This window comes from Primulina huaijiensis, chromosome 2, assembly GCF_012295235.1.
Source record: "Primulina huaijiensis isolate GDHJ02 chromosome 2, ASM1229523v2, whole genome shotgun sequence".
NCBI classification, from domain to species: Eukaryota; Viridiplantae; Streptophyta; class Magnoliopsida; order Lamiales; family Gesneriaceae; genus Primulina; species Primulina huaijiensis.
In genome coordinates, this window is record NC_133307.1 from 24791580 (window position 1) to 24808961 (window position 17382).

General features: G+C 36.0%; 4 protein-coding genes across 7 annotated transcripts; 1 reads left to right on the forward strand and 3 right to left on the reverse strand.

The window, feature by feature from the left end:
- Window positions 1-76: 76 nt before the first annotated feature.
- LOC140970871 (single myb histone 1-like) lies at window positions 77-2857 on the reverse strand. Of its 2 annotated transcripts, none has more exons than XM_073432826.1 (6): window positions 2673-2857; window positions 2293-2510; window positions 1836-1920; window positions 1480-1563; window positions 713-1030; window positions 77-343 (listed from the first exon to the last, which is right to left on the reverse strand). In XM_073432826.1, exons 1-6 carry the CDS (start codon window positions 2820-2822, stop codon window positions 209-211), a joined length of 990 nt encoding a protein of 329 aa, XP_073288927.1. In that variant the 5' UTR covers window positions 2823-2857; the 3' UTR covers window positions 77-208. The 2 variants fall into 2 exon arrangements, with proteins under 2 accessions (XP_073288927.1, XP_073288928.1); XM_073432827.1 differs by having other exon boundaries at window positions 678-1030.
- Window positions 2858-4643: 1786 nt separating this feature from the next.
- Window positions 4644-7152, forward strand: LOC140970872 (NADH dehydrogenase [ubiquinone] iron-sulfur protein 4, mitochondrial-like). 2 transcript variants are annotated; one of them, XR_012174195.1, is made up of 6 exons: window positions 4644-4902; window positions 5193-5281; window positions 5925-6054; window positions 6715-6744; window positions 6854-6988; window positions 7059-7152. XR_012174195.1 is itself a non-coding variant. In XM_073432828.1 (5 exons), exons 1-5 carry the CDS (start codon window positions 4735-4737, stop codon window positions 6911-6913), a joined length of 477 nt encoding a protein of 158 aa, XP_073288929.1. In that variant the 5' UTR covers window positions 4644-4734; the 3' UTR covers window positions 6914-7152. The 2 variants fall into 2 exon arrangements, 1 of the variants encoding a protein (XP_073288929.1); XM_073432828.1 differs by having other exon boundaries at window positions 6854-7152.
- Window positions 7153-9426: 2274 nt separating this feature from the next.
- LOC140970873 (ACT domain-containing protein ACR1-like) lies at window positions 9427-12835 on the reverse strand. The gene is made up of 7 exons (XM_073432829.1): window positions 12429-12835; window positions 12302-12347; window positions 11866-11980; window positions 11626-11693; window positions 10874-11545; window positions 10677-10781; window positions 9427-10599 (listed from the first exon to the last, which is right to left on the reverse strand). Exons 1-7 carry the CDS (start codon window positions 12497-12499, stop codon window positions 10216-10218), a joined length of 1461 nt encoding a protein of 486 aa, XP_073288930.1. The 5' UTR covers window positions 12500-12835; the 3' UTR covers window positions 9427-10215.
- A 1114-nt stretch (window positions 12836-13949) lies between these two features.
- Window positions 13950-17382, reverse strand: LOC140970874 (growth-regulating factor 1-like). 2 transcript variants are annotated; one of them, XM_073432831.1, is made up of 4 exons: window positions 16752-17382; window positions 16149-16331; window positions 15144-15489; window positions 13950-15051 (listed from the first exon to the last, which is right to left on the reverse strand). In XM_073432831.1, the coding sequence occupies exons 1-4, from the start codon at window positions 16930-16932 to the stop codon at window positions 14415-14417; spliced, it is 1347 nt and encodes a 448-aa protein (XP_073288932.1). In that variant the 5' UTR covers window positions 16933-17382; the 3' UTR covers window positions 13950-14414. The 2 variants fall into 2 exon arrangements, with proteins under 2 accessions (XP_073288932.1, XP_073288931.1); XM_073432830.1 differs by having other exon boundaries at window positions 16746-17382.

A 17382-nucleotide genomic window follows, 5' to 3' on the forward strand; every position in this document is an offset into this window, starting at 1 on the left:
TACACGCAAGAATATATTCCATAAAAACTAAAAGTTGAATTACGAAATCAACAAAAAGTATTATTTAGCCAAACTATACGTTATAGCACAGAAATAAGAAAGATTTCTCAAACGCAAACGCTATGTCCTTCACATCTATCAAACATCAACAATGTGCAAAGAGCACAGATGGAATGAAATGTTTACCACCTTGTATCTACAAAGCATTTCATACTCCTAAAGTTACATACATGCTTGGGTGATTATCGTCGCGTATATTATACAGCTTACAAGAGATCATAAGAGCCATGAAATTCCTTAACCAACAATGAATCACTCCAATTGGAGACGGACCCCTGAGATTCTGCATATTCATGAAAATGGCATAAGGTGAATTCAAGATGGACAAATTTGCTACTAACTAGACACCAAGAATAAAAAATGATAAGAGCAGTGGTTGCAGCAGATGCCTCGCAAAGAAAAATTAGAAATGTCTACATGCGAAATGTATAGTTCAGGCATATCTAACACCAGAAGAGTAGAACTCGAAAAAGGTCATTTTTGGGTTAGATCAACTCCAAGAATCACATATCATTTGTCATCCAAGTAAGGGGAATAATTTGAGGAGTTCAAGTTCGAGTTTGTGATGCCATTTACAGTACTTTTGCAGTTATTCGAAATCAAGAAAATGATGCTACCAGACTCGTATGGTTTTACAGTTCAGAGTCTTCACCGCCGCATCAGCAAAACAACGTGCTGCCTCTGCTTCAGCCTCGGCCTCCTCAGCTTCCCTTGCTGCCGCCTCAGCTTCAGCAATTGCAGCTTCAGCCTCTGCAACTGCTCGTGCAGCGGCCACAGCAGCTTCTTCTGCAGTCATGCTCTTCATCTGCTCTAACTCCGCATCGATCCGGGCTTTGGTCAGAATAATCACACCACTATTCTCTGCTTCTGAAAGACTATTCTTTGTTCCATTAGGTAGCATAGTGTGGAAGTTGTCTTTCCCCACTTCAGAAGATGTTGATTTTGGTGTAATTCTATACTGATTCTTCACCTGTCAATCGAACCATATTACAGATGGTTATAAAAACTATTCAAGCCTGTCAGTAGCTATAACCCATCCTTTTTATGCTGGTTTATAATTCTACAAAAAAATCATCGTACATTTTTAATAGTCCAGTACATTAATTTTTTGACGGCCTTTCCATTTTTGCCAACTCAGTGTGGTTTGGGGAAGGGGAAAAATAAAATTTGGAAAAAATAAATAACATGAAACCAAGTGACTTTAAATCACAGGTGAAAGCTGTGATATCGAATATGTTATGCATCATAATTTTACTCTCATGTATACAACATACGCCCTGATCCATGCAAAGGAGTTTTGTGTTTTACACCTTCAGGATTTAGCTAACTTCCTACACCAATTTTTTTTTAAAAAAAAGCCATTTCCACCCCAAAATAATAAGCTAACATGATAAAGTAAAGGCCGTTGCAGATATACACCTTAATTAAATGTCCTTTTTCAGTCAAAAGCTTCAAATTTGTGGCCAAAGTCCGCTCCAAATCCGGAGGTGCAGCATGACGCAACTACAGTATCCAAGCAAATAAAGTGAGAATCCGAGAATCAAAATCGTATCAGATAAATCCACAAGAAAACCCCACCCATTAATTTCATTGATGCCCCCCTCCTCAAATCAAGTATTAGGTAACCGAATATTATAACTGTAATTAGAATGAAAAAACTTTATTCCCAAAATTCCAAGGAACGTGGAAAAGAATCACCAGCCATTTCATTGTAATTTATAACCACATTGTTGAGATAGTATTTCTGTTATGTTTTCACTATTAATTCAAATTACCTCGATGTATCTAGCGATTGCATGCTGACTAGATCCTCGAGGTTCCTTTAACTTTGTTACAGCCTCCAATATAAGATCATTCAGCCTTCATTCATGGATAGTACCAAACACATGTCATCAAGCAGTACATAGAACATAACATTCCGTTTCAAATGAAAGCCAAGACAAAAAATGTTTAGACTGTCTACATAATAAGCAGCTAGATTAAACTTGTCCATTTACTGATTGGTAAACAAAAGACAATAGATGTCATAACTAAAACTCGAATGCGTATGCCCTTTTGATTTTAGACATTTGACTTTTTTAAAGATCAAAGGTTCAAAATCCAATATAACAAAAACAGTAGCATGTGGAGCACTAGTTCCCGGCTTTGAAGGGAAAATCGAGCAGTAACAGCCATAATACAAATTAAAGGTAAATTAATTAACAGCGACACCGCAATATTATTTCTTTCAACCTCGAATCTTGTCTTTCCGAGCCAGCATCATAGGAAGTTTCAATAGATTCTGCAACATGCGTTAAATCGACTTCTTCTGAATCCTTCTCAACGACCATTTCATGAACTGCAGCATCTCCACCATGCTTGTTGGTGGCCTGACTACTTTTATGTGAAACCTTAACCCTATGCCGTGAACCCATACCATTTGCCATGCAATTTAAGTTTCTCCATTTATCCTGTTCATTGATTTTAAATACTTTAGCTCCCCCAAACGAATTCGTACGTTACATTATTTCTATATGCACCAAATTAAATTTTTTGCCTAATCACAATAAAGAAATCCCCTCTAGGATATCAATAATCCTTAAAAGTAAATGAGAAACCTCTACATTTCACACCTTAAGGTCCACATTCGAACGTGACCTCAGGGCTGAGCTGAAATCTTGGTCTTTAAGTATGGTACTCCATTTTCCCACTCCATACTTTTTAATGCCAGCTTTAAGAGCAGCTTCTTCTTCTGATGTCCACCTCTGTTTAGGAGCACCCATTTCCAGTAGTCACGACAAGTGATTTCCGAGTTCTACTCCCTATCGCTACAACAAGAAAAACATTAAAACCACCAAATTAGGCATAAGAATTATACGCATGAGAAATAAATGCATACCATAAACATCGGAAAATAAAACATGAGAAAGAAATTCCTTTCAAACCAAATTATCTCTATCCTTGTGTTTTTTGCGCCGCATTTTGAAATAATGTAGACTGGTGGTATTTACATAAGCAAGATGAAATGGCACATATTTGTAAAGCTGGTCAACTTCAAAAGATCAGTATCTGAATTTCGGGAAACAAATATCTCAGATCCAAATGACGCAATAATCACCTTCTATGGAAATTTTACAATAGATAATCCAACCTATTTACAACCTCTCAACACTTATTAATTGACTATTCTATAACAATCTTTACAAAACAATTACACCACGTCGAACTCAAAAGCTAGCACTAAAAGCACTGGGTAACATAAATCGACTCAGAATGAAAGATAAAATCTTATTGCACAACTATTCCATTCAAATACTTTACCAGAACGAAATGATTCAGTAAAACCATGCATATTCATAATGAAAATATCTAAAACCAAAAAAACTGACTAATTACAAGGTCTAAACCAAGCCGGTTAAATATTAACCATCAGACAACTTGTTCTCAACAATCTAAAAGACAACTCAATTTCTAAATGTACATTGAAAATTAAAGCCAAATATTCAAAGCTCTACTCGTTAAGTTTACGCGCAGCAATATTTTATCTTTCTCATCTTCTAAATTAGCGTCTAAAATGTCACTTTGAGCATTTATCATAAATAGGAGTAATCTTCATCCCTGCACAAATCCCACGACCTAAAATTTAGTTTCCCAGCACAATTGGAGTTTAAAAAAATAAAAAAAAATTTAAAAAAACACACACACCCAACACAAAAGGTCTGAAAAGAATCTCGTATTATCATACAAAAATTTTGTTACTTCCGTCAAACTAAATCTAAAACCCATCGAGAAAATGAAATAAAAAGGAAAAAAAATAAGATGTGATTGTAAGCGATTTCAGAATTTCGAAAACCATACCTGAACAAAACCGGAGATTAAATCAGGAAAAGAAAAATCAGCCTCATTCAATTAGGAACCTCATTTTACTTCCAAAAGATTGAAACTTGAGATACAAAATTGTTGATGGGCTAAACGAGAGAGCTGAGCCTTGCTCAGTCTGTGTGGTGACTTGTTCTCGAAGAATCAGTACCGATTCTCAATTATGTTGACAATTTATTAGAAAATTTAAACGAATTAATATTAATGTTTGTTTCAACTGTTTTTTTTATTCACACCAAAAATAAATATTTTTTTTACCAAAATAGTCAAGGCACAGGGCTCGACTCCTTAATTTTATTATATATTTTTTTATTTTTTAAAATTTTTTGATAAATATAATTATTTTTATATTGTTTAAAATAGGATAAAATAAAACAAGTTAACAGCATCGATGAAAGAAATAAAATAAATCACGCGAAATAAATTAATTGTGATAATATTTAAAAATTTTAAAGTTTCAAAAAAAAAATTTTAATTTTTGAATCAAATAGATATTTCCCATCATTTTGAGTTAAATCAAACTTTGTCCATCTCTAATTTTTTGTAAAATTATTAATGTTAAAAATTTAAACATCATTAATTTATTTCATATAGCTTATTAATATTCATTTTATATGTATTATCATGTTTATTTAAATAAAAATAATGAAAAACAATAAACAAATTATAAAAATACACGTGGCCCAACACAAATCATAATTTCATGTTCGCCCCAAAATTTACAATATTTTCATTTTCCCCAAAGTAGTCTGCGGACTGCTGCAGAAATTCAGGACAGAGAATTAACCCATTTTTTCTGGACTAAATCGGGAGCAAATGGCGAGCTCACTGCAACGGATGCGGCATTCACTTTCTGTGAATTCAAATCGGCTGGTGATTTCTCCATTTTCGAGGGTTTTCTCCACGGATGATTCGTTGGTTGAAATCAAACCTGGAGAGATCGGTGTCGTCTCTGGTATTCCTGAAGAGCACCTCCGTCGTAAGGTACAATCATCATCTTTCCGTTCAGATTTTTTTTCATTTGTTTTTTCTGGCATGAAGTTCATTTTTTTCCCAATTGGATGGTGAATTAATTTGTTAGATCAATTGTTGGACTAGTGAGCTAGGGTTTCGGCATAATCAACATCAAATTTCTCGGAATTGGTATTATTTTATTGTTTGTTTCGTCTTGCTCTTGTATTTGTAACAACTATATCAACTCTCAATTACTTAATTAAGGACTTTTTACAAGTACATGTCAAATGCTACTTTTAGTTTAATTAAAGTTTTGACAGGTTCTGATTTTCTCACCTGCTCGAACTGCTACACAACAAGGTTCTGGAAAACTTGGGAGGTGGAAGATTAATTTTTTGTCCACTCAGAAGTATGCAATTTTCTTCTATTAATGTTCTGGTTCCCTGCCTTAATATGTCCTTTACCGTCTAGTTTAGACTTGCTGAGTTGTTTTGATCGTAGCTCATTCTTCTTTCTGTGACTTGTTTTGGCAGAAGAAAATGCGTGATAGTGGATTCCATTTTTCTTTACAAGGACCGGCTTGTTTACATTTGAACAAATTGAAGCTATCATAAGTTAGATGTGCTGAGGTTCATTATAAATAACTTGTATGACATGGTTAATACCTCGTGTCCGACTTTGGAACAAAATTCAGTGCTAAGGAAGTAAATCTTGTTGGGATGAGAAAATATTTGATTGACCAAAAGTTTATGTGCTAATTTTGTCACGTATATTGGTCAGGAAGTTCGTTTGACTTAAATATGGGGAAAGGAAAAGAAAATGTTCCTTTAATGATTCCTCCCCTTGCTACCTTGTCAGTACCCCCTGTATTTTTCTATATCCTCTCTCTTTGCAAAAAGCTGGGTTGAGAGTAAAAGCAAAGTAATCCGCTATTCTCTCTCGTTGTCCCTCAGTTCATTTTTAGTTGTTTAATCACATGTTTCTCTCAATGGTCAACTTTTCCTCTTATATTTTACGATCACTCAGTAAATTGTGGTATTTGTGGCATTCAGATGGGAAAATCCATTGATGGGTTGGACATCCACAGGGGACCCATACTCACATGTTGGTGATTCTGCTTTAAGTTTTGACAGTCAAGAAGCTGCAATAGCCTTTGCTGAGAGGCATGGTTGGGAATACACGGTATGACTTGTTTCTCAGTTTACCCTTCAGAACAAACTTTTGCTGTCTTTATAGCTCTTTTAGAGCCTTTTGTTTTTCCCCTCCCTCTTTTGACATATTATTGATCTTGAATTGTATTATCTAAGGAAGAGAGTTATTTCTTCAACATATTGCTACTTTGGAATTGTTGGCATGTATTGGTTTGAGTGTGGAAAAATCGGAGAAGATTCCTGTGACAAATGGGTTGGTAATATTCTGAATAACTGTTTATCACTTGCTTTTGCTGGAACTACAGAAATTTAATATAAATAAATATTAAACTTCACATGACTATCCGTGTTATGTTTGACTTGGGCTGAGTAGTGTTAGTGTGGATGCCTTGTTAGATTCAATTTGGTGATATTATTAGAACTTATATCTGTCCAATACTATTCCACATGTTCAAAATTCTTTTATTAAAAAATAAAAGGAATTTGGAGGAAAGGATATCTTGCACTTGTTACAGTTGCTACACGATAGCGAGTAGGTCATGATAAGGCAGTGCATTTTTTCTAGTTGATTTTCATGGATGGTTCTAGCTTTTTTTTAATTAGACTTATTCATCTATATTTTTAAAGCTTGTCTTTTTTCTACTTGCTTTTTGATTGAAAAATTGAGCCCTTTGCAATTTTTGACTTTCAGGTTAAGAAGCGCCAGACACCGCTATTGAAGGTGTGAGATTCTTGTTTCAAAATTTATGTTCCGGTCATAGCTTGTGGCATGAACTTAAGCAGCATCCTCGACTTATCTCTGCTTTTATCATTGAATAATCTGCTTGCAGGTGAAAACTTATGCTGACAATTTCAAATGGAAGGGCCCTCCGACGACAGATGTGAACTAAATAAATTTCCCCCAGTGTTCATCTTTTGTGCTTTTTTTGGGTGATCAAAATCTTGCCCGATATTTTACCGTTTCCTGTTCAATATGCATAATGGATTTTCCTTCTATGGACTATGTATTCCCAACTTGGGATTTTCGGAATTAGTTGGTGAATAAACCTGTGTACGTCATGATTTCATTTATATATATATTGTGTTGTGGATTATCAATAAATACCCTGACATCTGTCATTGTTTTTTATGCATCATTTTCAAACCAACTCATGAGTTTTGGAGTTCAAGAATGCATTCTGTATGTAGAAAATCCCTGGACAAGGCCTATCTATCTTACATGAATGAAATAAAAGCTTTATGTCGCTCGGTTCTATAAATAAATAAAATTGAAAAAACAAAAAGTTAGAAACTTATGCAGAACAAGGTAATGTGATTTGTCCGCTGAAGTTTCATAATACAGTTGTGACCTTGGAATCGGGGTGGCGAACAAATCTGAAACACACAATGTAAACCAACATTTATTTCTTGATAAATATAGAAAAAAATTCTTAATTTATAAATATCAACGAGAATTTGGTTCAATAATCTCAATCATTCAATAGTAACATTTTCTATACGAAGTTGGGGTTAGCTTTGTTAGCAAAACATCAAGAACGTGACAAAAGTTTATATATTAATCATAAATATTTTGACGCAATGTTTTGCTTCTTTTCCTTAAATAATCGTTTTCAAACACCTAAAAATCGAAATAATTTCTAAAATTTATTCTCGAAATAATTTCTATACTATTTTAAATTAGTTTTTTACGTTTTTGTTGGATTGCATAGGAATAGGATGGGGATTAATGGATTATTTAGAAACCTTGCCATGTACACGATCATTCCTTCCTGTTTAACTTATATGTTATACTCAGGGTGTTCAAAAATTGAATTAAATCGAAAAAAAAAAAGAAGAAAAAAAAGAAAAAGAAAAATCATATCAAATTATATGGTATGTAGTGGTTTTCAGATAATCAAGGTTTGAATTAGTTTTAAAATCCAACAAACTGTAATAAATTTTGTTAATTTAGTGTGACTTTTATTGTATATAACTACATTTTATTCGATTTTTAGTTTATACTATATTATTTGTGGACATTATAACAGTCTGATTACATCAATACTTTATTATTGTAGATTTTATTCCAAATAAACATAAATTTATCCCTAAACATCTAAGTATCTTATAATTTGCAAAATTATGTAACTATAATAAGTATTTTAATATATGATTTTTTTTATAATTTCAAATAAAATATTTTCTTAAGAAATTCAAAAATTAAATTTAATAATCCAAACCAGACGAAACCGAAATTCAAGATTTGTGTTGATATGGTTATAAAAATTTCGTGATTTGGTTTGATTTGGTTTGATTTGGTTTGAAATTTTGCAAAACGATAAAATGTTATTTGATTGACTTTTGTATTTTTTTTGTTTATCTAAAACCAAATCAAGCTGCATTTGAACACCCTATCCCTACAAAAAAAAGTTTATTTTTTTAAAAAAAGACTTTTTAATATATTCCAAACTTGTGCTTGAAAAACTAATTGAAACTAGAATTAAAAACTGCGGTTGAATATTATATTTGGGTTGTTTTATGTCAAGTCACGGCCAGACCAAGTTGATCTCTCGTTCAAAAAAACTTAGAAATCGAAGTCTTAAATGAGAAAACCGAACACGTACGTTGCCATTCATAGAAAACATATGCCCGTCAATAATTTATTTCAGGAGAAATATAAATAGAATATTCCATTAATTACCAAATATGTCGAGATTTACGAAGAACTTGTAACATTCGACATCTAGTCATGTTTTTCGATGTTCGATAAATTCAAGGTTTTAACATTACAATATCTTAGCCTTCCTCCTCCGCTTGATCTTGTTCTTCTTTGTGCAAAAAGAAGACGCTCCTAAACAATGCAATTTCGATCAAGCATCAGTCTTAATCCTAAATCAAAAGCGGGGGATGTAAAAGAACATGGAAGAAATTCATTCACCTGAATTGTTAGTTACAGTACTTGATCCCGAAGCGGTATTTTGTCGAACACTTTGCGGAGTTACATCCAAACTATCAGCGCCACCATCGTTTCCGTTATCCGTTGTGTTGGGTAAAAGTGGCCCAATAATCTCCCTTCGTCGTGAAGCTGTTTCCTTTAATTTCCTCTTACGAAGCCTTTTCCTCTGCGACCTCGTCAGCTTTTCAGAGCCTCCGTTTTCTCCATTGTCATCATCACTGTTCGATGAAGACGAGTTCCTATTATTATCCTCTAGCTCTCCTGCGTCTATACAATAAAAAAAGATGATGTTTGTGTGAGATAATAACCGCGTGTTCTTAAATATTTTTGACAAACACCTGGAAGGTAATACGACGAATCTGTTGAATTCTTTAGTTTCCCCTCTTCATCCCCCTCTGCCTGTACAAATATAATAAAATCCATTGATTAAAATCAAATGGGGACAAAATTACAGTGAGAGATGAGGAAGAAAGGGTCGTCACTTGGGGAGGAGGGGATGGTGGAGGAGGATAAAGCATTTTGAGAAGCGCTTCATGGAACTTCTGTTGCTTTTCCTCTTGCTTCATTTTCTTGGAAATACTCTTCCACTTGTTCCGAACGAAGTCCGCAGTTTTTACGAATCCATTTCGACAGTGAGAGTAGAGAAACAAGAAACGAAAAACATATTCAGAAATCTTGAAGAAAATCAAGGGCACGAGCATGCAACTTTAGACAATCAAATCACACTAGTGATCAAAGATTCAACAGATCGATTTCAACTAAGCGAAAGCTCATTCGTTTTTCTTCTTTTCTTGAACAAATTAGAAACACATTCTACAGCTCAAGAAATGTGGCCGCATCAAAGATCTCCGTCAAATTTTCCGTCTTTTACACGAACATATAACCTGTTTCATTATTTGTTCGGAGAGAACTTTTTACCATCGTCATCGGATTATTTGAAGTAATTTTTTTTTAAAAAAAAAACTTTGTTTTGTTTAAAAATCCTTATTTGAAAAATGCTGACACATCGAGCTCTTTGGAAATTATAATATCTTTGCGTGATGTGATGCATATGAAAATTATAAGATACTCGCATTCACGTCCAGTATGATCTTTGTCGTGTCGTTGGAGTGCAAATATTCGAGAATTCCATATTTCTTCCTTCGTTTGTGAGGTTGCCTCAAAACTTTACTTTGTCTACGTACAGCCGAAAACTAGGGATATTTGAAAGTGCCAAGTTGTGTTGATAGACGAAAACAGGGCATTCCTACGAAGTTTTCAAGACTTTATGGGTCTGAAATTATTGGAAATACGCTCCAGCTGCGCCCACAGTAAGCTCCCGAACGAAAGCCTCGGGCCCTCTTCAATCCCGCCGCCGCTACTGCTTCCTCTCATTCCCGAAAAACTTGCCTCTGGAGATGCACCCGATGGAGAGTTGTTCCCCACAATGATTGTACCTCCTATTTCTCGTCTCACAATCTCGAGTGTGCGAGGACTCACATCGTCATCGTATACATCTTTAACATAAAAAGTTCCGATTGCTTTTTCACCACGAATCCCAATCTCTGCCCTCGTTATGGATAAACCGTTCTCTCTGAAAATTCGACTGACATCTGATAACAGCCCTGTCCTGTTTTTGGTACGGATTTCTAGTCTCAATCCCTGCACGTATGTGAGTAGATGTAATGTTGGAATTCGTTCTGTCTTTTTAAAAAATGAGGATGAAAACGGTTACTTACATGAGATGCTCTTCTCTCCGTTGCAGCAATCAAACACCGGATGACCATACGCTTCTCACCTTCAGAATCCAGAGTGCCTCCATTTTTGTGCCTTAGATAGTACTCCTGCGATCATTTTTTCAAGATACATGGAATATAGAGTCAGGGAAATTCACAACCAAGTGTAAGCAGCAAAATACAATTCACGAGCCATTTACCTGGATAGCAAACGATCCTTCGGAGTTAATTGCAGCGTGAGAAACAACATACTGCAGGTCCATCAAAGCACATAACGTATCGAACAATAACTTTGGTCTATCTTTACTCCTCACTGAAACCAAAGAATATCCCATCTTTCTACAATTTTCAATCTGAACATGTGTACGGTTGCATCTCTTACTCTGCCCTTCTCGCCACTTTTCGTACCCATAAATGTCATCATTAGTGCCACCACAACAAGAACATGATTCCTCGTAATCACCCTCAGCGGCCATTATTTGGTGGAGGCGCCTTTCCCTGTGTGTCTGGCTGGCTGCCGGGGGACATAACCTCAGGCTTCGAGGCTCGTCCTTATAATGGTGGGCTTCCACCACATTTTCAAGTTGAGCCTGGACATGGGCAACTCGACAATGGTCTGTTATTGGCCCGTGGTCTGAGCTATCGTCCACATAGATGATGCATGCCACTCGTCTATTGTGGGTCCATGCTACAGCATTAGAGATGTGGCATCCCAGCCCAGCTAATACAGCCGACATCTCAGACATTAAACCTGGCCTATCTATTCCTGTCATCTCAAGTACCATTCTTCCTGTCAACGCTTCTTGGCTCGCTTCTTCTAGCCCGGTGTTTTGTTTAACTCCTTTAGAAGTCCTCCTATTTGTGCATATCCCCTATAAAAGCCTTCTTTTCTCCATCATCTATATAAAAACATATATAAAAAGAATAATGTCTTTAGTAATAACAACCCTACCTCTTGGATGTAACTTAGGAGGCTTTGTTCAGTAACTTTGTTTCCTTGTTGATCAATCACGTGGAAGACTGGAATCCATAACCAAAATAACCCCGAGTGAAAACAAACACAACTTACTACAATTGCTTCCTCAGTTAACTGATAATTTCAAACCGAAACCCAACAGAATAGGTACTCACTCGTGACTCGACACCAACTAGTTTGAGACTAAAGTGTAAAAGAATGCTACTATTTACTCACCATCCATTAACCAACCACCATCAGAGGAAATGTAAGATTTTGAAATGATGAGGTCGAGATCTGTTAGAACTTGGACCATGTCCAACAACATCCCCTGCTTGTTAGCACTATCAACCTGCAATCCATATTTCGGTTTGAAAAATATTTGGATACGTTCCTAAAATACTACAGCAAACTGGTAGAGGTAATCCAAATTTTGCAAGTTCATATACATTAGATGATAAGACAATTGGATTGAAATAAAATTTCACATCCCAAATGCAAATATCTGAAAATTCAAGTTTTATAACATAACATACTCTGGTGGTTCTTACCAGAATAAGTTGAATCAAATCAAGAAACCCAATTCTTCATTCATGACAAACATGGATATAAAAATGACCGAAATATCTGCATATATATATTATGATGCTAAAAAATTAGACTATCTACGAACCTTTACAAGAGTGCAATCCGGAAACGTGTCGTTGTCAATACAGACCCTGAAAAACCGAAGCAGTATGAACATCAAAATCTTATGCATTTCGGTTATGAGTTATGAAAATTTAATGTTATAGGCAAACCTCGGGGGATTGATTCTTTCAATGAGTGATTCGAATTCCGGGTCAATGTATGGCTTGTAAGTTATATCCATTTATCCTGGAGCTGGATTCTTTTAATTCTAAACTGCAGATATGAATCGATAGAAATGTACGTCTGTTCTCCTGGTTTTCAAGTTTATTTACGAATTTTAGTTGATAGTTCTAGGATTTGAAGAAAACCAACTTTAGTTCTTGGAAAATATCTGTCGAGAAGTGGGAACGTAGAATTTCCGATCAAGAATCACGGAACAAAAGGGACAAAGAGAATGGTTTTTGTTCATCAATTGATCATGCATGCACCTTGGAAGAGAGAGATCGAGTTGCAGTTTATGAAGATTTCTCGAGAGAGATAAAGAGAAACATGGAAGTATGTCGTAACATTGAATGCATATGCGCATGTATAGGTTGGGGGATTGATTGGAAGAGCCCGATTTGCAGAATGTTTTGTAAAAATTGACTCAAAGCATGGCCGTGAACATGCCACGTGGTGACGTGGCGAATGGGTCCGATGCCAGGTGCGGCGACTCGGGCTCTCGGCAGCTAACACGTTGTCAATTCATGTGGTGATTTGGAAGCACGTGGTGAAAAATGTCGGGGTAAATTCGTCCTCCACGGTCAATGTCCTAAGACTTGGAATTGTTTACTTTTCTAATCCTACTACGATTCAAGCAAATTTTGAACCAAACACTATCTTAATCTTAATTCAATCATGTAAATTACGCATATTTTTCTATATATGTATATAATCAAGCTCTTTTAATAATTAATCATTAACGTAGGACAGCAATTGACAGTTTAATATTTGATCACCCGCACACTTGTCCGACTACATATTCTCTAGTTAGAAGTTTATAAAGAAAAAATAAACTATCAATTGGTGATGAGCTGACTCCATACGTTTCAAATTCAGGACGAATTATTTTATTTTTTTTGAAAAATCAATATATGAACAAAATTCATAAGATATATAAAAAACATAATTTTCGATAGAGGTGAGGTAGTGGCTACAGCTGAGGCCTGCCACCCCTTGCATCCGCCCTTGACGACGAGTTTTAGGGAACTAATTTCTTTCCATTTAAAAATGTTTAATTTTAGAAAAATATGAATTTTGTTGAAAATAAGTTTGAAATTATTAAATGTTGAAAATAAGATATGTAAATATTAAAAATTAGTGTGTAATGATATATTTATTTTTAGATTATTTCTAAAAAAATTCTATAAATAAATCTCTCAATTGGTAAAAAAAACACACAATTGAATAGACAAAATTTTATAAAATATGTAATTTAATATATTTTATAAGTTTGAAATATTTATTTTTTATCGTAAATTTTTACATTTAACAAGAGAATCAACATCTGGCGGGCAGCATACGAATGTTGTAACAAATATTACACTGGATGTTGAGTAATGGGCACATGGGACACACGACAACCCATTCCTTGCTATACCTCGTGATACATCTATACGTGGCAATCAAAGCCTAAACAGGTACGAAATTGATAGATAAATCATCAAATATAATATTATTGGAGTTCACATTGACCAAAAAAAGGGCACGACAAGAAGAAGTAAAAATATATAGTCGGCGACCTTCTTAGACATGAGCATGTAACACCATCACGTTCAACAGGTTGCACAGATTCTAAACAAAGAAATAAATTGGTGATGCTCCAACGACATGAACATGTTACAGAAAGATTTACTTGAAATTTTGTGTTTCTGTAATCCGTGCCTTACTCAACATTAAGAACATAACAGAGAATATGTAACTAGTATTAATTTCAATCCCAACCCTTCAAAAAATTAAACACGTCACGCGCTAATCAATATATGAATAACAATCAATTGTGTAGCTCAAATGATTTAGAATTGAATCCGACCACCCCTACATGCCCAGTATGTAGATTCACGAGGATATTACCTTGGTTCACTGCTTCCACAACTGCTGTCAAAAGGTGGACTGATTCACGAAGCTGTGGGAGAAGATCCCAATTTAGGCATACTATCCGAAGTTTGTTGTAACGAAAAGTTCTCGAGTGTTCCTATACTCGTAGTGGTGCTGGTCAAGGCCTCGCCTAAAGGTCCCCCCATCGAATTTCCCCAAGAAAACTGCTTCTGAATTGGTTCACCAAGATCGATACTCGTGCCTAAGCTCATTTGGATTGGATTATGTTCCCAAGGTAACCCTGGAGATGACATAATAGACTTCTCTTGTTTTGGAGAACTGGAGGATGATGAAAAATCCGGTGGAGCCATGGGGGTAGACATTGAAAGCTGGGTCCAGTCGAAGTTTAGTTCTTCAGGCCAGGAAACATAGGAGCGATTTGAGTTATCCTTTGGCCAATCATCGATGAAATGTTGGATGGAGTTCTGTTCGTGTGCTTCTTGTTCATGGAACCCTGAAAAAGATTCAGGGTTTCTTGATTTAGTTAAAGAGATTTTAACGGAAGGGTTAATGAGGGAATCCGAGGTAACATGTCCAAACTTCGACTCGGAGGTTTCTTCAAATGGTACGCCTTCCTCTTGTACGGAAACTGATGCGTGTTTAGACTTTAGAACTTTAACACAAGGTATCAAGGACAGGTCTTGAAGTTCTTGGGATCTGTTGATTAAATTTCGTGTTAGACAACTTACGAAACAGTCAATAAGCCCAAAAGATTAAAGGACACCGAGATCTGCATCAGATAAACACACCTCTTAACAAGATTGTCAGCAGAAGAAATACCATTTTTGGTCTGCAAGTGATTAAACCGCCGCTGCACAGCACCAAGGTTGCTGTATCTGGATATCACCGATGCTGATGAGGAAGAAGCAATTGATGCCAGTTTTAAAGTAGTGGATCCAGAGACAGTATGGCCAGTCTGGCCTTCCACAGGCTTTCTTGAACGGTGGCGGCCTCTGTTGATGTGCCTTTCACAGTATTTCTGATCCGGAACAGCATCTCTCGAGCACCGCCACTTCTTTCCATCGGTTCTCCTACACCTCCCGGGTTCGGGATCATTCCTGCCAGAGAAACCGAGAGGGAAAGGACCCCATCCCACTGAATGTACAAAGAGAGGGAACAAAAAGAACCTGTCAGATGCCTGGTAAATGTGCAATTTAACATTCAACTAGACAAGTGCTTCAACATATATGTTATTTTCAGTTCTGGATGAAAAAAATTATAAAGCTAATGAGAATCAAGATAGTTGAAATTTCTGATTGGTACCACATTTGAAAAAACCCAGCAACGTATCATACATAGATAACAAAAATTGTGAATAATAATAAAGCCTGGATCTTCAGAAATTGATGTATAAGAATTAACAGCCAACTTACTTCCTATTTTAAATAGAAAAATCTATCCCACTATTCGAGGCCTAGGCTTCGGAGTCTTGTAAATCAATAATTTTTGGCTACTTAAAATCTACTCCCATTAGTAGAGACACATGAACTTCAAAAGATGCGTCTCAATTTACACACAACAAAACACATTTCCATATTCTATCATTCACTTTTTCTACTCGAGCGTTGGAAGAAACTAACTAACAAGTCCATATTATTTTACTATCAGGGTGATAGGTGATAGGTGAGAGGGAGACTTAGAGCACACGCATAACTTCGATTTTTTTAAATTTATCAACTGCTTTTCTTTCCCTACGGTATGTCTGCTCCTGGTAATCCAGATTGGGCAAGATATCAAAAAGAGATGAAGCTTACAATACGTAGAGGCATAAGATCCATGTGATCCAAAAGGGTATAGGGTTCTCTTGAGTGGCACTAGTAAATTCGAAGGAACAGGGACATTTGCCACAATGTGCTTGTAGATCAAAGCTTGATGTTCCAGCTCCAGCCATTGGGAAGGAGTAAATGGCCCTTTTAGCCTAGAAAAAGGCCCGCCCCCTGCAGCAAAGAGAAGCAAGGCCAGTTAAGTTTATCTCCTTCAACCAGAAGTTCAGTTCGAATATCGAGAAGAATTCGGATTTTCTATACAATTTTTTAAAAAGATTAACGTTTTTTTGCCAAAATACGATCATTATCGCCTTAGCCCATATGTTAGCTAACTAATGTATGCCTGTGTGGCTGAATTATTAAGAACTGAAAGTAAGCTCTTTCCCATAAATATATAAAGAAAACAAAAACACTTCACAAAATATTTTTAATTTCTGCAAATCAGACACTAGAAAAATCATAATCCTGTGGGGAAAAAACTCCTACAGAGGAAAAAGAAGCAAGACAACAGAGTAAATCAAAACAAAATGCATTTATAAGCACAAGAACATACATAAATACATGCATAGATTCATAAATACATACATATACCCCCAGTTATGCTCTGATTTTCATCCTGATAAATTGAAAATGCTATATTTTTACTGGAACCACCGCCGCTCATCCCCCCACTGTATGGCGGCTCGGAACAAGAAAACGAAATAACTTTTCGCCCATCATTAGATCTTCCAACAGCGGTAAAAGGTATACCAACTTCACCATACTTCGGCATTTTTGGTGTTATCCAGCGGCTATTCTCAACAAGAATGGATCTTTCCTGCTTCAGATTCCAAGATCCACGACATTTTTCATTTCTGAGTTCGGTAGCACCCGCCCACCTGGATTAGGAGAGGTGTGCCGCTGGCCGACCACTGCTGAATCCATTTCTTGGGAGAAAGAACCCCAGGGAAGAGCATGAGTTCATTTCAAGCAGCTCGATTGAAAAGATAAATATCTCAAAAATTGATGGGGTACAGCTCAAGGATGAGCTGCAAGTTAAAAAAACATTATTGGTGATGGATATTTGTGTGTGAAGCAAGATCGATTCTTAAAAACGTAAAGGGGGAAACTCTGTGTGTATTTGCCTGCTTGTGTGTGTGTGGCGGGGAGAGAGGACAAATGCTTTCAACGAAGGACTTTTCTCGTCAAGGACGTGTTTGGGTTCAAACTTGAAATACTAAAC